This window comes from Oncorhynchus gorbuscha, linkage group LG23 (assembly GCF_021184085.1).
Source record: "Oncorhynchus gorbuscha isolate QuinsamMale2020 ecotype Even-year linkage group LG23, OgorEven_v1.0, whole genome shotgun sequence".
NCBI classification, from domain to species: domain Eukaryota; kingdom Metazoa; phylum Chordata; class Actinopteri; order Salmoniformes; family Salmonidae; genus Oncorhynchus; species Oncorhynchus gorbuscha.
This window is the reverse complement of record NC_060195.1, coordinates 40,109,329-40,132,956: the sequence shown is the minus strand read 5'-3', so window position 1 is coordinate 40,132,956 and position 23,628 is coordinate 40,109,329. Positions and strand designations below refer to the sequence as shown.

The 23,628-nt window shown below is 41.7% G+C and overlaps 1 protein-coding gene and 1 long non-coding RNA gene across 2 annotated transcripts; one reads left to right on the top strand and one right to left on the bottom strand.

Moving 5' to 3' along the window:
- Positions 1 to 14,674: 14,674 nt before the first annotated feature.
- Positions 14,675 to 19,654, bottom strand: LOC124010414. Its single transcript, XR_006834430.1, has 3 exons — positions 19,633 to 19,654; positions 15,643 to 15,842; positions 14,675 to 15,239 (listed from the first exon to the last, which is right to left on the bottom strand). It is a non-coding gene; the product is annotated as an uncharacterized LOC124010414 (long non-coding RNA).
- Positions 19,655 to 20,792: 1,138 nt separating this feature from the next.
- Positions 20,793 to 22,779, top strand: LOC124011382 (transcription factor LBX2-like). Its single transcript, XM_046324700.1, has 2 exons — positions 20,793 to 21,503; positions 22,186 to 22,779. The coding sequence occupies exons 1-2, from the start codon at positions 21,179 to 21,181 to the stop codon at positions 22,626 to 22,628; spliced, it is 768 nt and encodes a 255-aa protein (XP_046180656.1). The 5' UTR covers positions 20,793 to 21,178; the 3' UTR covers positions 22,629 to 22,779.
- Positions 22,780 to 23,628: the final 849 nt, after the last annotated feature.

Here is a 23,628-nt window from a genome sequence, read left to right as displayed (position 1 = left end):
AATCATACTTAGGTAGCCTGGGTTTCACTGTGTGTTTGTGGGTAATTGTTCCTGTCTCTGTGTTTGCACCAGATAGGACTGTTTAGGTTTTCACACATTTATTGTTTTGTTAGTTATTTAATGTCTAGTTCCTTTATTAAAGAAATGAATAACCACCACGCTGCATTTTGGTCCGCTTCTCCTTCACCACAGGAAAACCCTTACATTAGGATGGTAACTAAGCCATAATACCAAAATGTTAATCCTGTTAGTCTTCTTCCGCAAATGTGGAAGAAAAGTTCATTGAGTTATTCATACAAAGGTGATTTTCTGCTACGTTTATTCTTAAAAATGTATTATTAACTATAGAAGATGAAGATATAGGATTTACAGCACATCTCTCTGTCATTTTATACCTAACCAATGCTTTGGATGTGGTCTATATTACACTATGACATAAACTCAGGAGAGTTTTTTTACGCAGACAAAACGTCAATGTCAGTCTTAACGATTTAGATTCATGAGCCATCATCTGAATGACACCTAAAAGTCATCAAGCAATAAGAACAATGTAATTTGTTCTGTGATGTAAAGGGATGAATCAAAGCGAATGGAACCTCCTGTAACCTTATCATTGGAGCTCTTTGCCATACCTCTTTGACGCATACATTTTTTATACATCCGTTATTGAAAATGCTGATTACGTCCTCTGAAAGACATTTAAAACCCCAGCGTTTCTTAATAAGCAGTAATGTGTGCGACCGAGACATCACTTACGAAGGCACAGATTCGATTGCTTCAACTCACTAGCGTGAGTCATTTTATTAGTTTGCTACTGTTTGTACGGTGTAAACAGGTTACGTGTTTGCAGTACTCTGAAAATGTGACATGGCTCTCCTTTATTGTCCTCTATTGAGTAGCTTTATTACTTTCTCTGGTCCTGCGTTACAGGGGGAATTATGCTCCCCTGTCAGCTTTCTGCAGTGCTGCACAGCCCTCAACTAGCAGGCCTCACTGTAATTACCACTAGTCTGCTGACTCAGGCCAACCACACAGATACTCACATGAATGTGCATGCTCTTCCTCACACACAAATACACATCACACACATATGCACAACGCAAACTCATACACACACACACATATACAGTAGGGTCCAAAATTATTGAAACTCTTGATAAAGATGAGCAAAAAATTACTGTATAAAATAAATAATTTAAATAATGAGCTATATGTGACCAACCAGCTCAATTCGGTCTTATATCGCAAAATATGAAATTGTGTTTTTTACATTGGATAAAAGTACAGACTCAGACCTAGAAAATTATATATCATACACTGCATTTAACTTGTAACCCCACTTTTGAGAATTTTGCCCTTGAATGTTTTGATACACCTACTGGAGAGCTCTTCTTCGTCTCCACCCATTCAGCACTGATCACACCCTCGTAAGCCTTACCCCACCCATTTCTTTAAGGATTCACGTGAGGCCATGTGGTAAACACACGCTATACCAAATAAAATCTATGTTTATTTGTCACATGCACTGGATACAGAAGGTGTAAACAGTACAGTGAAGTGGTTACAATCTCAAAAACAGAAAGTATTTTGTAAATGTTTTATCATTATTAGATGATGCTTACCCAACACTCTTGTCTAAATTGATGGGTCGTGTAAAGGAAATGCAGTAACCACCCTCCAGTCACATCTAGCTAAGTGGATAGGTCACTATTGTCTGGACATGTACACATATTCATGAAATACAATAGATGGCTGCAATCACCCCAGACACACCTGGCTAATTTGAAGGGTCATGTAATAATCCGGTGAAGTGGACTCTTATGTAGATATGTAGCTAGCTAGGTAAACAATGAACCGGAATTATCCCAACTCATACTACTACCAATAGAAACACTTATAACGATCAATGCAAATGTATTTCTGATTCTAATAATATTACTACAATGATTATACACACTAAGTTAGCTAGCGAGCCAGCAAGCTAACGTTCGCTAGCTAACTGACAGTAAGCTTTAACTTGCAATAAAAATGACTTTCTGACAAAAAATAATAATTAGACTAAGATTCTAACTTGTAGCTAGACTCTGGCCCATATACATGGATGAACACTTCACGGCAGACTGGAATCATTTAACTTTGTTTTGTTTATATCTACATCTTGTTTGGCCAGCGTTGTGTCAAGTCACTCCGGTTCACACTGACCGGGGAATGTGCAGGTTTCACTTTTTCCAACTGATCTGTCAATAGCGCCTGCTAAATTCAGGGCATCAATGCAAAACTGCTGTAGTTCTCGATGGCTAATGTTATATCTTTCAAAAACAGCATGGTAAAAAAGACTGGCAACACATACTGAACAGCTCACGTTACAGACAGAAACAATGTACATGGCAGACCAACCCAAACTCATCTCCTGGCATGTCCAGCCCACCCATTATCTCAGCCAATCATGGCTAGCGGGAAGGTTCCTGGCTTTTTCCGTGGCTAAACCAACTAGGCTCGTAATTAACAATTTTATTCATATTTATGGATGGAATACAAGTTTGTTATTAGGCACATGAAAGTTCACATGTTCCAGGAGGCATTTTTGCCCCACCCCGGGAAAAAACGATTTTGACAAATACAGCTCCTGTGAGTTGTGCATGTTAAAAAAGATGTTATGTTAAAAAAGAATGAGGGTTAAAAATAATTTTATACTAATACAATTGCTCAGAGAAAGATTTTGTTAAGCAAGTAATATTGTTTTTCTCTCTAAAAGGTAAGGGTCAAAATGTTTGACACCCCTGTTTTCAATACCTTTCAATACCTCGCCTTGCGAGGATAACGGCACTGAGTGTAACGGCTGTCGTGGGAAGAAGGTGAGGACCAAAGCGCAGCGTGGTAAGTGTTCATCTTATTTAATGAAAAAACTGAACACTGAATAACAAACAACAAAGAAACAACCGAAACAGTTCTGTCTGGTGCAGACACACAAAGACTGAAAATAGCCACCCACAAAACACAATGGAAAATGGGCTACATAAATATTGTTCTCAATCAGGGACAATGATTGACAGCTGCCTCATACCAGGCCAAACACAGAAAATCATAGACAAACCAACATAGACATCCCACCCAACTCACGCCTTGACCATACTAAAACAAAAGACAAAACAAAGAACTAAGGTCAGAACGTGACAGTAACACCCCCCCCCCCAAAGGTGCGGACTCTGGCCGCAAAACCTAAACCTATAGGGGGGGGTCTGGGTGGGTGTCTGTCCTCTGGCGCGGGACGTGGACCCCACTCCACCATAGTCCTTCTCAGCCTCTCTACTCACCTCCGTGGCCTCTTAAGAGTGGCGACCCTCGCTGCCAACCTCGGATTGGGGACACTAGCCACAGGTCCCAAATGGACGGGAGATTCCGGCAGCACCGGACGGACAGGAGATTCCGGCAGATTCTGGCAGCTCCTGGCTGGTTGGCGGGAGACTCTGGCAGCTCCTGACTGATGGGAGACTCTGGCAGCTCAGGACAGACGGGAGACTCTGGCAGCTCAGGACAGACGGGAGACTCTGGCAGCTCAGGACAGACGGGAGACTCTGGCAGCTCAGGACAGACGGGAGACTCTGGCAGCTCAGGACAGACGGGAGACTCTGGCAGCTCAGGACAGACGGGAGACTCTGGCAGCTCAGGACAGACGGGAGACACTGGCAGCTCAGGACAGACGGGAGACACTGGCAGCTCAGGACAGACGGGAGACTCTGGCAGCTCAGGACAGACGGGAGACTCTGGCAGCTCAGGACAGACGGGAGACTCTGGCAGCTCAGGACAGACGGGAGGCTCTGGCAGCTCAGGACAGATGGGAGACTCTAGCAGCGCTGGAGAGGAGGAAGGCTCTGGCAGTGCTGGACAGGCAGGAGCACCTGTAGGAAGGAGAGAGACAGCCTGGTGCGGGGGCTGCCACCGGAGGGCTGGTGCGTGGAGGTGGCACCGGATAGACTGGACCGTGAAGGCGCACTGGAGCTCTTGAGTACCGAGCCAGCCCAACCTTACCTGGTTGAATGCTCCCCGTAGCCAGGCCAGTGTGACGAGGTGGAATAGCCCACACTGGGCTGTGCTGGCGAACCGAGAACACCATGCGTAAGGCTGGCCCGAGGAGACGCACTGGAGACCAGATGCGCAGAGCCGGCTTCATGGCACCTGGCTCGATGCCCACTCTAGCCCGGCCGATACGAGGCGCTGCAATGTACTCTCTCCGGTAAGCACGGGAAGTTGGCGCATGTCTCCTACTTGACTTCGCCACAATCCCCGTGTGCCTTCCCCCAAGACATTTTTGGGGCTGCCTCTCAGGCTTCCTTGACCACCGTGCCAACTCCATTCTCCGGTAAACCTCCTCACATTGTTCCAGAGAATCCCAGGTGGGCTCCGGCACTCTCCCTGGGTCGACCGACCACCTCTCTATTTCGTCCCATGTTGTAATATAGTCCAGATCTCGCTGCTGCTGCTGCTGCCCGTTACCCTGTTACCACCCCTGTTTTCAATACCTTTCAATACCTCGCCTTGCGTGGATAACGGCACTGAGTGTAATGGCTGTCATGGGAAGAAGGTGAGGACCAAAGCGCAGCGTGGTTAGTGTTCATCTTATTTAATGAAAAAAACTGAACACTGAATAACAAACATCAAAGAAAGAACCGAAACAGTTCTGTCTGGTGCAGACACACAAAGATTGAAAATAACCACCCACAAAATACAATGGAAAACAGGCTACCTAAATATATATATTTTTTAAATGTTATTTATTTAACCTTTATTTAACCAGGTAGGCTAGTTGAGAACAAGTTCTGATTTGCAACTGCGACCTGGCCAAGATAAAGCATAGCAGTGTGAACAGACAACATGGAGTAAACAATTAACAAGTCAATAACACAATAGAAAAAAAGAGTCTATATACATTGTGTGTGCAAAAGGCATGAGGAGGTAGGCGAATAATTACAATTTTGCAGATTAACACCGGAGTGATAAATGATCAGATGGTCATGTACAGGTAGAGATATTGGTGTGCAAAAGAGCAGAAAAGTAAATAAATATAAACAGTATGGGGATGAGGTAGGTAAAATTGGGTGGGCTATTTACCGATAGACTATGTATAGCTGCAGCGATCGGTTAGCTGCTCAGATAGCAGATGTTTGAAGTTGGTGAGAGAGATAAAAGTCTCCAACTTCAGCTATTTTTTCAATTCGTTCCAGTCACAGGCAGCAGAGAACTGGAACGAAAGGCGGCCAAATGAGGTGTTGGCTTTAGGGATGATCAGTGAGATACACCTGCTGGAGCGCGTGCTACGGGTGGGTGTTGCCATCGTGACCAGTGAACTGAGATAAGGCGGGGCTTTATCTAGCATGGACTTGTAGATGACCTGGAGCCAGTGGGTCTGGCGCCGAATATGTAGCGAGGGCCAGCCGACTAGAGCATACAAGTCGCAGTGGTGGGTGGTATAAGGTGCTTTAGTAACAAAACGGATGGCACTGTGATAAACTGCATCCAGTTTGCTGAGTTGGAAGCTATTTTGTAGATGACATCGCCGATGTTGAGGATCGGTAGGATAGTCAGTTTTACTAGGGTAAGTTTGGCGGCGTGAGTGAAGGAGGTTTTGTTGCGGAATAGAAAGCCGACTCTAGATTTGATTTTAGATTGGAGATGTTTGATATGAGTCTGGAAGGAGAGTTTACAGTCTAGCCAGACACCTAGGTACTTAGATGTACACATATTCTAGGTCGGAACCATCCAGGGTGGTGATGCTAGTCGGGCGTGCGGGTGCAGGCAGCGAACGGTTGAAAAGCATGCATTTGGTTTTACTAGCGTTTAAGAGCAGTTGGAGGCCACGGAAGGAGTGTTGTATGGCATTGAAGCTCGTTTGGAGGTTAGATACACAGTGTCCAAGGATGGGCCGGAAGTATACAGAATGGTGTCGCCTGCGTAGAGGTGGATCAGGGAATCGCCCACAGCAAGAGCAACATCATTGATATATACAGAGAAAAGAGTTGGCCCGAGAATTTAACCCTGTGGCACCCCCATAGAGACTGCCAGAGGACCGGACAGCATGCCCTCCGATTTGACACACTAAACTCTGTCTGCAAAGTAGTTGGTGATCCAGGCGAGGCAGTCATCCGAAAAACCGAGGCTACTGAGACTGCTGATAAGAACATGGTGATTGACAGAGTCGAAAGCCTTGGCAAGGTTGATGAAAACGGCTGCACAGTACTGTCTTTTATCGATAGCGGTTATGATATCGTTTAGTACCTTGAGCGTGGCTGAGGTGCACCCGTGACCGGCTTAGAAACCAGATTGCACAGCGGAGAAGGTACGGTGGGATTCGAGATGGTCAGTGACCTGTTTATTGACTTGGCTTTCGAAGACCTTAGATAGGCAGGGCAAGATAGATATAGGTCTGTAACAGTTTGGGTCCAGGGTGTCTTCCACTTTGAAGAGGGGGATGACTGCGGCAGCTTTCCAATCCTTGGGGATCTCAGATGATATGAAAGAGAGGTTGAACAGGCTGGTAATAGGGGTTGGCTGCGGATAGTTTCAGAAATAAAGGGTCCAGATTGTCAAGCCCAGCTGATTTGTACGGGTCCAGGTTTTGCAGCTCTTACAGAACATCTGCTATCTGGATTTGGGTAAAGGAGAACCTGGAGTGGCTTGGGCGAGTAGCTGTGGGGGGGTGGGGGGGGGGCTGTTGGCCGTGGTTGGAGTAGCCAGGAGGAAGGCATGGCCAGCCGTTGAGAAATGCTTGTTGAAGTTTTCGATAATCATGGATTTATCGGTGGTGACCGTGTTACCTAGCCTCAGTGCAGTGGGCAGCTGGGAGGAGATGCTCTTGTTCTCCATGGACTTACATTTACATTACATTTACATTTAAGTCATTTAGCAGACGCTCTTATCCAGAGCGACTTACAAATTGGTGCATTCACCTTATGACATCCAGTGGAACAACCACTTTACAATAGTGCATCTAAATATTTTAAGGGGGGGGAGGGGGGGTGAGAAGGATTACTTTATCCTATCCTAGGTATTCCTTAAAGAGGAGGGTTCACAGTGTCCCAGAACTTTTTGAAGTTAGAGCTACAGGATGCACATTTCTGCCTGAAGAAGCTGGCCTTTGCTTTCCTGACTGACTGCGTGTATTGGTTTCTGACTTCCCTGAAAAGTTGCATACCGCGGGGGTCTATTCGATGCTATTGCAGTCCGCCACAGGATGTTTTTGTGCTGGTCGAGGGCAGTCAGGTCTGGAGTGAACCAAGGGCTATATCTGTTCTTAGTTCTGTATTTTTTGAACGGAGCATGCTTATCTAACGTGGTGAGGAAGTTACTTTTAAAGAATGACCAGGCATCCTCAACTGACGGGATGAGGTCAATGTCCTTCCCGGATACTCGGGCCAGGTCGATTAGAAAGGCCTGCTCACAGAAGTGTTTTAGGGAGCGTTTGACAGTGATGAGGGGTAATCGTTTGACTGCGGATCCGCAGCAGATACAGGCAATGAGGCAGTGATCGCTGAGATCCTGGTTGAAGACAGCGGAGGTGTATTTGGAGGGCCAGTTGGTCAGGATGACGTCTATGAGGGTGCCCTTGTTTACAGATTTAGGGTTGTACCTGGTGGGTTCCTTGATGATTTGTGTGAGATTGAGGGCTAGCTTAGATTGTAGGACTGCCGGGGTGTTAAGCATATCCCACTTTAGGTCAACTAACAGAACAAACTCTGAAGCTAGATGGGGGGCAATCAATTCACAAATGGTGTCCAGGGCACAGCTGGGAGCTGGGGGGGGGGTCGGTAGCAGGCGGCAACAGTGAGAGACTTGTTTCTGGAGAGAGTCATTTTTTAAATTAGTAGTTCGAACTGTTTGGGTATGGACCTCTGAATTTTTGGTGGCCTTCCTGAGCCAGGATTCAGACACGGCGAGGACATCAGGGTTAGCAGAGTGTGCTAAAGCAGTGAGTAAAACAAACTTAGGGATGAGGCTTCTGATGTTGACAATGCATGAAACCAAGGCTTTTTCGATCACAGAAGTCAACAAATGAGGGTGCCTGGGGACATGCAGGGCCTGAGTTTACCTCCACATCACCCGCGGAACAGAGGAGGAGTAGTATGAGGGTGTGGCTAAAGGCTATCAAAACTGGTCGTCTAGAGCGTTGGGGACAAAGAATAAAGGGCGCAGATTTCTGGGCATGGTAGAATATATTCAGGGCATAATGCGCAGACAGGGGTATGGTGAGGTGCGGGTACAGCGGAGGTAAGCCCAGGCACCCATACGTAGAATGTATGCACACATGACTGTAAGTCGCTTTGGATAAAAGCGTCTGCTAAATGGCATATATTATTATTATTATTATAGATTGTATCTCTGGACATGCTGGTTGTAATGGGTGAAGTCACCGCATGTGTGGGAGGTGAGACAAAGGAGGTATCAGGGGTATGAAGAGTGGAACTAGGGGCTCCATTGTAAACTAAAACAATGATAACTAACCTGAACAACAGTATACAAGGCATATTGACATTTGAGAGAGATATACAGCGAGGCATACAATAATCACAGGTGTTGATTGGGAGAGCTAGCTAAACCAGTAGGTGAGACAACAACAGCTAATCAGCTAGCACAACAACAGCAGGTAAATGGTGTTGACTAGGCAGAGAGGGTCAGATTAACTACACACAGAGCCTGAGTGCGGCTGGGGCCGACAGATAAAACATAAACAAACAGAATGGAGTACCGTGATTAATGGACAGTCCAGCAGGCATCAGCTATGTAGCCAAGTGATCACAGTGTCCAGGGGGCAGCGGTGGATGGGAAAAGGGAAGCTAGACTGGCGAGTACTATCTACGCTAAAAAAACTGGCAGACTGTGCAGAAGGTAAAAGCCGCTAGCAGTGGCTAACAATGACTAAATAGCTTGTAGCTAGTTAGCTGGTAGGCTTCTGGAGGTTCTTGAATGTGTTCTAAAAATTAAAAATAATAGCGATTCCGTATCACATTGGCTGAGGCAGGTTAACCGGAAGGTATAATCGAATTAAAAATTTAAAAGAGATTGAAAGTAAATATGGGTCCAGTGAGTGGATGGACTGTTCTCAATCAGGGACAACGATTGACAGCTGCCTCTGATTGAGAACCATACCAGGCCAAACATAGAAATAGAAAATCATAGGCAAACTAACATAGACAACCCACCCAACTCACGCCCTGACCATACTAAAACAAAAGACAAAACAAAGGAACTAAGGTCAGGACGTGACACTGAGATGTTTCTAAATTGTTTTGTGACAAAGGAGATCACATTGGGAAGGATCTTAGATCATTCCTCCGTACAGAACCTTTTCAGATCCTTGATATCCTACGTCTGCACTAATGGTGAGCTCTATTTTCATGTCAAATGACCATAGCACCGGTTGTAAGTGCCAATGCCGTTTATGAAAATCCAGGTGGTGCTACGGCTATGACATGAAAATAGAGCTCTTTGGCCATGCACACCAGTGGTGGGTTTGGTGTCGAAAAACAGAAGCATATGCAGAAAAGTATTCTATAGCAAAGTCATTTGTTCGGTTATTTAAAGGGATGAAACAAAGCGATGGAACTTTCTGGAACCTTATCATTGGGGCTCTTTGCCATACCATTTTTTTACACCTCTGTTACTGAAAATACTGATTACGTCCTCTTAGACAATTAAAACCACAAAGTTGTACCCCGTACCTACTGTGAATATGGTAGTGCATGTTTGATGTTATGGGGATATTTTGCTTCCACTGGTCCTGTGGCCCTTGTTAAGGTTAACAGCATCATGAAATTTACAAAATACCAGGACATTTTAGCCAAAAACCTGGTTGCCTCTGCCAGGAGGCTGAGACAAAGGCCATAAGTAGATCTTCCAGCAAGACAATAACCCCAACCACACATTAAAACCCATAAAGAAATAGTTAATTGACCACAAAATCAACATTTTGCAATGGCCATCTGTCTCCGGACCCCATTGAAAACCTGTGGTTTGAATTGAATAAGGCAGTTCATAAGTTCAGACGAAGGATATCAAGTATCTGGAAAGATTCTGTATGAATGAATGGTCTAAGATCCCTCCCAATGTGTTCTTCAATATCATAAAATATTTTAGAAAAGGGCTCAGTGTTATTATCCTCGCAAGGATATGGCGCAGGAGTACTGAAAACAGGGGTGTCAATCATTTTTACCCCATATTTTAAAGATTTATTTTTCAAACGTGTTCAACTAAACCTCTCTGAGCAATTGTATTAGTATAAAATGTAATATTTTTCCAATTCTTTTAGCATGCAATTTATCTCAGTATTTGTATTATTTATTTTTTTGCTCATCTTTATCAAGGGTGCCAATAATTCTGCACCCCACTGTAAATACACAAATACAACCACACACACAAATATCTGGTTAAACACTTTGGATAATCTGTCTTCCAATACTTACACAGGAACGGAATAATCCTACTAATTAGTTGTTTTAAGAAATGTAACTCCTGTAATATCCAAAGAATATATACATCTCATACTGTATTGGTCGGTTAGATACCAGGTCAAATATAAGAGCCAAATGACTACTTTACTATAAGGTTTCACTCTGATGATCCACCTAGGCTGAGTGCCTTGAGGAAATTGCCTTGTGCAAAGAGGAAAAACAAATCATTTGAATACATCCTCCGCTGCCCTTAATGCTCATCTCAGAGTTGTCACTTAGGGCAGGGATAGATGGGGCGCATTGTGGCTCTGACAGGGCTGGCTTTTGTAGGTGATGAATGGGACCGTCAGATGTGTTGACAGCTCTGTGTTCAATACATGTGGATACAATACTGGCTGCATCCCTTGACAAGCTGATGGGCTTTTGTCCTGATAATCTACATTGCGTGTATTCTCTCAGCCTCCTTATGGTGAGTGTGGTCACTGACGGGTATATCACAGCCCTTGAGCACAGAGTGTCAAGATTTGGAAGTAAAAACGGGCTGTGCTGTGACAGTTTGTGATTTCTGTCCAGAACTCTAAATACTGTCTGACTTAGAAAAATAGACACACTGCTTCAGGACAATACTGCCACAATGTATTCCCCTACCTTTACTTTTACAAGACAACCCGATTGTATATAAATTGTTTGCAATTAAAAGTTGTTCTGCCTGCAGACTTGGATGCTGCTTTGGTTTCATTGGCACCCTGCATAACAAGTCAAAATCGAGTGGAAACAACTAGGCTTGGCTGCAGACCCAATCAAGGATAAGGACCCTTTTACACTGTCATGTTTGTAAAAAAATGTGTTTCCTTATTTCAACTCAGGAGAATGAAACATTTAGGAAAATACATATGCACAGCTTATGTTGACTAGTGATGAGTTGGCTGGACGCTCACTAGTAATATTAGTTATGAGTGAGGATGAAAGATAATTTAGTATGACACAAACTGAAAGAAACAAGGAGAATCGTATACATGTTTGGCAGAGTAAGGATTCTAAATAAAGATTCCAGAGTTGCAAACTAAATAAACATCCATCTTTACAACATTCAGGTAAAGTAATAATGTCAGTCTTATGGTAAAAGTGTAGCCACTACACGTGTAGGTAGTCTATCTAGTGTACATTGGGGAGAAATCCATGACTAGTAATATTAATAAATATTCATATATTGTATAAATGCTACAAAAAAACGTAAATACACAATAATCACGCTCCAAAGAATCCAATTTCCAAATAGCACAATCCAGTCTAGCGGTTCATTATTAGCCATAGCTTTTACTGTGATCCCAAATATTTGAACAAGTATCCTCCTCATTGTTGATTGCTTAACTGCATGGGAATTTACAATTCTCATGTGCACTGTCGTCTTTTATATTTATCTTTTCTCTCCTCCAAAATAACTTACAGTGTCCAGGAAATTTGAACAAAACAGCGCAAGGAGAAAATACCACTGGGTTAGGGAGGGCTGTCAGCAAAACTAATTAGAAACCTAGACTTTCCACAAGAACATATTTCTATGTTTGTTACCTGGAACAGGGCAACGCTTGGACTGAAGGCTATTTTGGGCCCAAGGACCGGTCTCTCGCCCGTGGGAAGACATGCACAGCGTCCTCTGAGGAATCGTTTCTTATGATTTGGACTGAGTGTGAGCTTATTTCTAATATTTATGATCCCCGGCAACAGAGTAAGTTATGAGGAGCTTGGGCCAAGACCTTCCTCAGTATATTCACTCCCTTATTATTTATTGTTGCCCAACATCTTTTTTCCCATCTCTTTCTTTCCTGGTCTTCCTTTCCATTTTAGAGGGAGTAGAGCCGGAGTAGAAGAAAAGACAAAGGGGGAGTTTGTTCATGTTCAAAAGTGAGAAGCAAACATTGATGTGAAAGCCAGTTAGTCTTGGCTGTGATATACAGTGTAAGTAGGTTTATGCGGTGGCATTGTTAACATAACCTCATACACATGCCTTTTATTTTGAAAACTGGAATTATCAATCGGGCATTTTTACAGAATCCAAAACTATTCTACCTTGTGCTTCTGTTCTGGGGTTAAACCAGTGTTGTTATTAATAGGTCATTTCCAGTAATGAATTTGCACACATGGAGAAAACACCCCCATTGACTTCCCAGTGGCTCATAGCGCATTATCTCTTAGCTTTAAATGGTGTTTAAAGGCTCTAGCAGGTTGTTTTTAACTTATGTTGATGCATCACTCTAGGTGGCATATTAGCCCTCTGGTGTCCTGTGTTACATTATGCCTGGCCAGGTAGGCTGCAGAGTAACCCTTTGTTTTGGATGAGGACACTTAGTAGGGCTCAGTCTCACAAGGTAAAATGAAAGATGTTTCACTGTCCACGGAAGATGACTTCCCGGCATTGAATGTGTTTTTTTTGTCATTCTTTCATTTGTCATTCTTTCGGAGAGCTATAGCCTTAAGCATCTCTCTCCACGGAAGATGACTTACTTCCCAGCGAGTCTAAACCAAAAGCCAGGAGGTATTAAAGTTTTGCCTCACTCAAATTGCATTGGATGGGATACTTTGACTAATGTCATACATTGACCTTTGACCTCTTTCAGCATTGTCATCTTTAATGACTGATCTCATATGATCCATATGTTTATCAAGATGAGTTTATTGACATCATTTCAAAGTCACAGTCTTGCTATAACAGGTTATAAATGGCACTGTGTGCGTTTGTGATAATAATGCTGGAAGAAGAGTATACTGTGCTTAATATTTGGACCACATTAGTGTGCGTGCACGTTCACATATGTACAAGTCTATGAGATAAGTCTTGGGAAAGTTCAAGTCTCAACGCTGGATATGTACTTATCCTAAATATTGTTTGACCTTCCCAGCGCCTGGCCATTACTCTCCTCCGAGTCATTCTCGCAGATGGATTTTTCGTTGCATTAATCCCCCAGATCAGGTGGGTTTTGTCAAAGTGTTAAACTTAAATACTTTGGGTCATTTATCTTTACGGCCAAACCCGGGGTCTGTCAGCGGCCAGACGAGCTATTTCCTCATTTGGTTTGGGAGCAAAAGTGGCGCAGGAGAAAGCCGGGAGACGGCAGGGGCTGCTCACGGCTTAATGAAATCCTGATGTGAGGAGGGGGGAGAGCTGCTTCAGGTCGTGGCGCCACACCATCTCAAGAAACTCTACCTCTCTGGAGAGGTGGCTTCAGTTATTCATTTTTTTCTCTCTCCCTTTTCGAGAACTACGACACTCTGCTCATAAAACATTGCACCGATGCGCCCTCATTACCTCAAAACGTGCATTGGGACGTGCTAGGTGTCCAAGTGGCCGTGGATAGAATTGCAAGTGATTAATTTGTTGACGACTCTCATGGTACTGTGTAGCCTACTCACGAAAGCATTCATCTCCATTCACAAAGATATGAACTGCGCCACTGATTATGAGTCCTAGTTCAGTCCAAATTCATTCTCATCGAACAAAAATAACAGATGTCACTGAAATGTACACACATTGTTGTTTGGTTTTGTCTAGGTAGTGTGTGTTAGTATAGTCATGGAACTAAGGAAGATTTTCATGTGAGCTTTCATTCAAATGTTCGTATTTTGTGACTTTCTGGATTATTGTTTTAAGAGTGACTTTCTGGCTGTTTATTTGTATTCATAGTTCCATGGGTCATAAATCTCTAAGTAGTAATACTACACAGCATAAATCATTATCACAACTGGCTTCAATGTTTCCCTGTCCTTCTAGTTTTCTTTTCACATTTTTTTTTACATAATGACTTCTAACAGCTATGAATTTATATATATATATATATAGTATGTGATGTTATTCTTGAGGCTGTGTATGTTCAATATTCCTTTTTCATGAATATTTGGGTCAGCCTAACCTTATCCTTGAACAACTTTGGGTTTTGGGCTCATAACCCAAACTTTAATCCTAACCGTAAACCTTGAAATTCTTGAAAATGTAGAGTTTCTCCAAAACAGTAAAACCTCAATATGTGGCTTTTTCTTTTACTAAACATCATTATGTGACCCTTTGTCCATGAGCTCTGGTAGTCTTTATTTTAGCATGGGGTCAATTGACCAATCTGAACTCTTTGAGTTATGAGTCTGCTCCTGTGCTGAGGTTGTGAACATTGCTCAGTGTATTCATAAAGCTTTCTAGTGTGAAATAGGCACATAACACACTACACAGTGGCACCTCTGCTTCATCTTTAATATGTTTCCATTTTACATTTAAGTCCCTCTTATCCAGAGCAACTGACAATCAGGGCAGTCAACATGGGGTTAATAACATCCAATTTGTGAATGAATTTGATACACAGCTTTAATCATCAATGAATATAATAACTAATGATGAACTCCAAAGATCCCTCTGTCATAAGAGTTTTTTCATTGAACCTAGTTCAGTATATCAATGTTTTTATTTATTGGCCAATTGGAAATGATCATTCCTGACAACATGCAGAATTAGTTGTGTACATTATCCATACAGCATATATACACGTTGATATTGCTTTCCAAGAGCAATATTGTACATGAGAAAGCAAAACCTTGGAAATGGAATCAGACTATGGTTGTTCACCCCACATTTAATCAATAATAAAGGGGCTTTGGCTCAACCGCCCCATATTTTCTCATCAGTCGGTATCCGTTTGGGAGGGGGCGATAGTGTGGTTCCTCCCTTTGATCTGTCCCACTTCTCTTTGTCTGTATGGGTCTACTGATGCCATGTTCACAGGCAAACATCCATCGTGTGTGTGTGTGTCTGCATGTCTGTAATTGAAAAACAAAGTCATCTGTAATTGTGAGGACCATATGTTACAGTGTATAGTGAATAATGAAATGGGGTCAATGTCCATACTCCACTTTAGATTTCAGTGATTCCACGTGTAGTTCATCGATACATTAAAAAAAATACTATTCGCAGGTGTCCGAAAACCAGAAAGGAAAGAACAACCATAGTATAAGCTATGGATGTATTCAACATAAAACTTTTTTTTTTAAACAAATGTAATGCATTTACAAAATAATTGTATAATAATAATAATAAAAATAATAATAGGCCTATAATCAACTACATGGTCAATTCATTTCAAAGTGTTAGGGGTTAGTACATTTAGCTCACTCTTCTCTATTAGTCGTGTTTGACATTACAGTTCGTTTAAAAGGTGCTTACATTGTTTCTGATAATTACAGGCTAATGAAGCCTATTATTGCCCACGATGCAGAAACATGTGCTAGTGCGCTGTAATCCTCGTTTAGCCCTTCTGACCGGGCGCTTGGCCGCCTCCATCCCTCTTTATGATCTTAAAATGGACCCCAATGGAGCATTAGATGTAGAACAACACCGCTCCCGGGGGGGTTTCAAGCTCTGACCTGCAAGAGAAAATGAACTGTGCAGAGGTGACAGGGTGCGAAGCCGTTTGGCCCTGCGCGTTTGGGGATCCGCGGTACCCTGTTGGGAATCTAAACATTTGTCAACCCAGTGGCGGACGGGAGAAAAAAAAACAACAGGTACTAAACACGGTGGAATATTACACTGTCTAATGCAATGCGGGATGTAAAAGCCTTAGCACTTTAAGGCCGACGTGTAGGCTAGGCTACGATTGCTGTTATGTTAGTGATGCTTGCGAGAGGGGATTGAACCCGGCGTTACTGGTCTTCTCTCCATCCCTATATGCGTCAAACCCACTCACTCAAACACGCTTACAGAGAGAATAGACGAAGAATTGCTTATCTCCAAGATTGCGCATGCACATAACCTGTCATGTACGCGCGCGTGCACAAGCCCCTTTCACACTCCCAGTTTTCACAAACACACACACCGCAGGGGATTATTTAAGTGCTCACTCACTTTCTCTCCTATTCCGAGGTGATGAAGTATGATTATGATGTGTTGTGTTCTAGGCTTACCCTTGATTATTGTTAGAACGCACGAGCAACTCAAAGCTTAGGCTACATTTGCCCAGACGATTGACTGCATTGTTTTCTTGAAAAGGCAGTGGTGCTTGAGATGATGGCTTCGTTCAATAAAGATTGTGTAACCTATTTCTGGTAGCGGAGAGAAAATAGGGGAAGTCATTAATGATGTTAGATTACATTGCAACATTTTTTTTAAATTAAATGTGTACTACCATTTTGAGGGAAATCGGCTACAGTTATGCAATTTGCTCTCTTCTCAGGTTTGTCAAGGAATGTCGTAATCGTGATTCCAGTAGTGACCGAACGTTGTGAATGACAGAAGTATTAGTAGTAGGCCTACCATTATTTTTCATGTTGATAATAGTACATTAATATTATTTATTTACAGTTTACAATATTGGTAATTTATTGTTATGCCTATAAAATAATGATTGAATGGGGAGATTAAATCCCACAATATCCTGACCATTACATGCAGTTAACCCACTGTTCCTAGGCCGTCATTGAAAATAAGAATTTGTTCTTAACCGACTTGCCTAGTTAAATAAATATTTCGTCTTTATTATTGCTTCATTGTTTTCTGATGCCAACTCAGCAAGCCATCTCTCTTTCCCTGTAAGCATGTATCACTCATACGTGTAACCTTCTCTATTGCGCCCACGTTAAGTGTGTGTTCCTGTATCATGTTATATTTACGTTGTTAGTACAGCTGTTTTGTTTTGCAACAGGATTCAGTAAAGAACATGGAAAGAGTGACGAATAAATATAATACGCCTAGCTACCTGAATGACATCCAAATGTGTCACTCAACAGTTATATTGCATTGGGCGACCCAAGTTTCACTATATTGTAAAGCCAAATGATATTGGTGATGATATATAAATCTCAAATAGTTTGTTTGAAAGCATGGACAGAGACCAACAGAGAGAACAATGTAAATGGGCAAATCAATGCACCTGCATAATTTATGCATATTTTACGATTTGTTGGCACAAGGCCCGTGTTTCTCCAGTTTAAGTTTATTGAAGTACCAGGTCAGGGTACTTTATTTTCTCGAACATCTGCAAAGCATCACCAAAAAACCCTACAGTGGAGCCTAAAGAATCAGAAAATCAACATTCAAAACCAACTGTTTATGTCCGCAGTTATTCCAAAGACCAGTTGGCGATGATATTTTGATAGTCTGAATACGGCTTTCCAATAGCCAGCCCCAACAAATATTCATTGTAGGCCCTACAAGGAAAATTGAGTGGCCATAAGCAGCAATATGTGACGTATAGGGGACCGGCTCCGGGGAAGGGGAGTGACGAGATCGAGCTATGCCTAATATAAAACGCAACTCCCCTAAGATTTGATGATTTATGATGTCAGGTGTTCTGTTTCTAATTAACGGTTAAATTAAGTCAAAGAAAACCTTTCGAATTAGCACTGCTCCGGTTAAGACCGTAAAGATCATCGGAAACAAGTTTGGAAAAGAGATATCGGTGGACTTCTCTTTATAACTATTAAAGCTTGCTGCATTTGAGGGAAATATAACACCCCATTCTTTCCGTCCTTCCATGGCTCGTTGGCCCTCCGCTGTGTTCTAGGGCAACTATCTCTTTTTGAAAGAAGCCTGATATTAACACAGCAACGTTACATTATGTATTGTTCCTGCATAGGCGTACACCCTGATTTGTCTGTTAGTTCAAAATTAACTATTTAAATCGAGACGACATAGCCTAATAGTTGACACATCGGTAAGCATGGTTGGGTTGGTTCGTCTCCATTTCCAAGTTATCCTGTAAATGTAAGCATATCTAAGGTTATACTGCAATTGTAAAAAAAAACATGTTTTAAAGATTTTCCACTTCGACATAAAATATCATAGCATGTGAAGACGAACTCGTTGTTTGGGAAATATCGCTGCAACCAAATAGAAACGTTTAAAAATGTTAAATTGTTGATCAGTGACAAGATATTGCTTTATAATTATCAGGCTGTAATTGTTATGTTATTAAAGAAATTCGATGGGTGGCCTAAGCCTAGGTCTATGTAGGCTTAACTGAGAATGATTTGAGCTCGGCTATATCCTTCAAATAAGGAGATGAAGCAACACATTGTTCGTGTGACAGGCCTACTGATTATGTGTTTTTGAACGAGGAAAATTAACGAAGGCCTAAATTAACGCAGGTGTGGGGGGGGGGAGTCTGTACTTCATGATATTTGCTGCTATCTGCAATTATATAATGTTGGTTGGATTCAATTGAGCCCTTCAAATGAAGTATCCCTTGTTTATCAAGAACACATCCCTAACAATATTGCTGAATGACACGCAAGACGGCGGGTTTCCACCTAAGCTAATAGAATCTCGTGCAGTTGTATAACTCTAATGTTATTTGGCCTGGTTTCGTCCACCACACGGATGTCACCATATGGTGACAGCACGAACAGTACGATGTTTCTGCAAAGGCTCGATTCACTGTTAATGGTTCATGTAAGAAATGCATTTACCATTTCAATCGATTATTTATAAAATGACTAAATAACAGCGACATTGGCCATTATCAATATACTTCGGGTTTGAAATAGATAATAATTGATTTTGTTGACACGCGCCGTGAGGGATGTGGGAATAAGTTCAGAATTGCCACCTCTGGTTTGTAAATCTGTCTATCACGCTGCAGAGAGCACCGTGTTAATGTGCTTAATAAAATACCATAACAATAAAAATAATTCTCCAACAGTTTGTAAACATGCCAGTGGAATGTATTTTTATTAGAAAAAATAACTGGGAAAAGCATTGTATATTCATATGGGGATATTGTCCTTTCATGCAAAATGTGTCCCTTTTTGGAATTAATAAGCTAAAATGCTACATTTTTTGATAGTCTGTGTGCGCCATAAATAATGAAAGTGTATATAAAAATATAATACACATTTTCTCAATATATTATATTTTAATAAACGAAAATACAAATAACATTTCGCTATAGGCCTAAGCATAAAGACCCAATTCCTGTTAAACACATTACTTATTTGTAATTGCAATAGGCTATTATTGAACTCATTAGCATACAACATCATACTTCAGATGAATAGTATAGGCTATAGGCTGCATAAAACCATTTTCGAAGATTATCGTTAAACATATTTTTAAAATATCTAACGAACTATTAACGCATGCATATTCTAGGTCTGCCATACTTGTTAGTGTAAAATTCTGAAGTCATTCTGCTCAATGGATAAACAACACACAACCTACCTGCTCCTCGTTGCTGTCGAACTTCCCCTTTTCATTCTATGATCTACCCTCTTACATGGTATAGTCCTTGCATCATCAGAATTTTTATTCACATCATTAACGAAGGAGAGAGAATGAGAGCGTGACAACTCTTGTGTCGCGTCTCTTTACCTGCGAGCTCAACAGATCAAAGTATTGTCACGCGTCATATTTATCAGCATGCTATTCTATGACATTTTATGGCGCATTATAGTGTAATTCGACACTGTCCTAAAATTCACTATTTATCTCCTAATCATCCCCAGGTTGTCTCATTAGACTTCTATACGGCTAGAATAGATAATAGTATAACTACTTAAAAATAATAATCACCGATAACTGATGGGCAAAAAAAGGTTAAAGGTTAAGGTTTTTCTTAAAGCCGTTCCTCTCCCAAAAGATCCAAAACGCATAAAGCCTATAACCTCACGACAGGAAGGATAACACGTCTATGCTTTGTGCTGGAAACTTAATAAGCATGCTAACATGGAATGTTAATTATATTGCAGCCTTACTTTTGTACAATTCTATAAACAGTTTGTTAATAAGACAATGCACTCAAAACATAATAATAACACATTAGTAGCCTAATAATAATGCACTTTTGTCACATCCCAAAATGGCATATTACTGTATTTGGGTTAGGCCTATCTACTATATTGCTTGATTTTCTGCAGGGGGGGGGGGGGTCTGAATTAGGCTAGTGAGCAGAGTTTAATGTACCCTGGTCAATCTTGTGGTTACTTGCAATTACATTATACACCTAAAACTTTTGTCTCCGAATCATAAGTGCTTTTAAATCTCGTATAATTTTTATGATTAAGCTACAAATGGTTGCAATATTTAAACTTTTTTTAAATGGTCAATTAGAGGTGCTGTGTACTATAAAAAATATACCATTATTCACAAAAATGCTTGTGGCATTGTTTAATGAGCATCAACTCCCTTCCCAGAGAAATACACTGGGAACATGTTGCCTGTGGGAAGGGGGGCGGCAGATGCATAAACATTTCAAGGCATCACCCTCTCCTCAAACATCCCCAACGCTGGGGCGACACTCCTCCTATTCCCGCGTCCAATTAGTTATTTTGGTCTGGCCCTTTAAGACGCAGCAGCGGGTCAGCAAGTAGTGTAGTGTTTCTCTAATTGAACTTCGCCCAATCAACAATAACTAGTTAGCAGTTGCTTGCTTTTTCTTGTTCCTTGAGACAGCTTATTCCTCACAGGAATCGCCCCCAGCCACTACCCGTTATACTTTCTAAAGATCTTCATGGAACTTCGCAGAGGAACTGTCTCTCTCTGGAAGGGAATACAATTCGGTTGCCTGTGAAACTGCAGCCTACGCCCGAAGCATGGTTATTTTGGAGAAAACATTTCAGACAAGTGAAGTTGCAAGATTCGACTGAAAGTGATAAAAAAAAGTGGGTTGTGAAGAAGACGCGAATCGAATGAAACACTCGTGGACGTTTAAACTAGCATTTGAATGAAATAACCAGCCTTTGTCAGCAGTAATTCCATTGGACTGCCGATGACCTCCAGTAAAGACATGAAGGCAGGCTCCGTGTTGCAGTCCAGCGGCGAGGAGAGGAGACGGGGTCCTTTGGACCAGCTTCCACCCCCGGCCAACTCCAACAAGCCACTGACGCCGTTCAGTATCGAGGATATTCTAAACAAACCCTCGGTGAAGAAATCAGTTGCTAATCTATGTCCACCGAGAGTTATTGAAAAAGTGTCCGGCTCAAACGCAGCAAGGAACGGTATTACCACTCCTTCTTCGCCGTTATGCGCTCTGGAGGAACTAGCCAGCAAAACATTTAAAGGTCTGGAAGTCAGCGTTATACAAGCAGCTGAAGGTAAGGATTTCAATAGACATGACGTTTTAATACTTACATGTACAGATTAAGTTAGTGATTTTATTAACCAAATATGCATAATCTCCAATAGCTATTGTTGATAGGCTATTGGTTGTGTGAACTGTTGTCAAACTTGTTTTTTGAAGGCATTGCAATAGGCTGTCTCAAGCCATTGCTAAGCCTAAATTCCCCAAACAATCATGCCTGTGCGATGTAATCTATCATCTATTATTTCACCATTTATTTGTTAGATACTAAACACCAGTATAAGGAAACCTGCGATTTATTTGGGTGGCAAAGCAGGCCTCTAAACCGACATTTGCTATTGTACTTCCTGGTGTATCATTAAATTAAGTTGCAAAATTTTATAGGCTGTTTGATTTAGTATAATTATTTTTTATTTAGATCCTGATATTGACAGCCATGTTAATCCTAATTATGCATGGGCAATGTAAAACATAAATGTCATTAATTTAATATGGCTCTATGGAATGCTGCACACAAGTTATTACCAAACCATACCCATCAACACAATTGGCCATTTACAAAAATAGTTTGCATCTGTAACCCTTTAAAAAAAGCCTCAATAACAAAGCTGCTAATCATGGCACACTTGAGGACGTTTGTAGACATGTTGTTCTGATATTGTTTTGGAGAGTGACTGTATTTTGGTTCCCTAAAGGTCGTGAGCATGTGAACGCCTTTGGACAGAGGCAGACCTCAAAAAAGAGGAGAAAGTCCCGGACAGCTTTCACCAACCATCAGATATATGAACTCGAGAAGCGCTTTTTGTACCAGAAATACCTGTCCCCGGCCGACCGAGACCAGATAGCTCAGCAACTGGGGCTAACCAACGCTCAGGTCATCACCTGGTTTCAGAACAGACGGGCCAAGCTCAAGAGAGACTTGGAAGAGATGAAAGCGGACGTGGAGTCGCTCAAGAAAATACCACCACAAACCCTGCAAAAGCTAGTCACCATGGAAGAAGACATTGACGACCAGCAAGGAAGCATCTCCCCGTCGTCACAAGGACACCGAGCATTTCCACAGTCCCCCTCTTCATCCAGAGATCAAACCACGGACGAATTCTCAGAGGAGGACGAAGAGATTGAGGTGGACGATTGACAGTAGGCCCATGTTTTAAGAAAGGGCATTTTTAACTTTTGCACGGATATTGACGGCGGGAGAAGTGAAACTAAAAAAAGGAAAGTTTACTTTCTCCTCTTCTCCATTTTAATTTATTAATAGGACTGTAAAGTCTTCTGTTTCAATTTCACCAAATTATTTGAGGAATAGCCGACATCTTTATTTTAATTGGATATGAAAAATACTTAGTGTTTTGGTACAGGATCATGACTGCAAAATGTGTATGTACATTTAACGCTGGGGTTGGGGGGGGGGCAATTATTTAACTTTTCATCCACATTCAGCTGCTAAAGGACATATCAACCAAAAACTCGAATGTGCCCAAGGTTAGGCCCACGTCTTCTACAAAATGCCCAGAACTGGAAAAAAAAAAATGGGCTAGATTAAAATTGGTGTCTAGGATATGTATCGATCTTGATGTAGGCTATATTTCATTAAAAAAAATGCCAATAGCAAAAAAAAGCCATTATCATTATCCAGTTGCAGACATATCGCCAATTTTTTTACATGCATAAATTAGACTGTATATAAATTCAATAACTAAACATCATATGCCTAATTTTATTGTACCATTCTATTTAACCAGCATTATGTAAATAAAGGGTATGGCATTTCATGTTATCTGTGTCTCGATGTGGATCGGTTTAACCTACAATTTGTGAGATAATACAATAAGGCAACAGTATCATGAACATGTATCTAGAACGCAATATTGTTTTACTTCTGGTAACATCAAAGTATTGGTTAGGCGTAGTACACCGGATTTGGATCTATGAATATCCTTCTGTTGACAGAAGGCCTACTCTACTGGTCGTTGGGCGTGAAGTGGCTCAATTAGCGGCAGTTAAACAAGTTCTTCATTTTTACTCCCTTAGCAGTTGTCACAAGATGGTAAGGACCAGGGGCTGCGTAAAAAAAGGTTGCGAGCACTCCACTGCCATATGGTTTCTGAATCGTCTAACACAAACTAGTCAACATG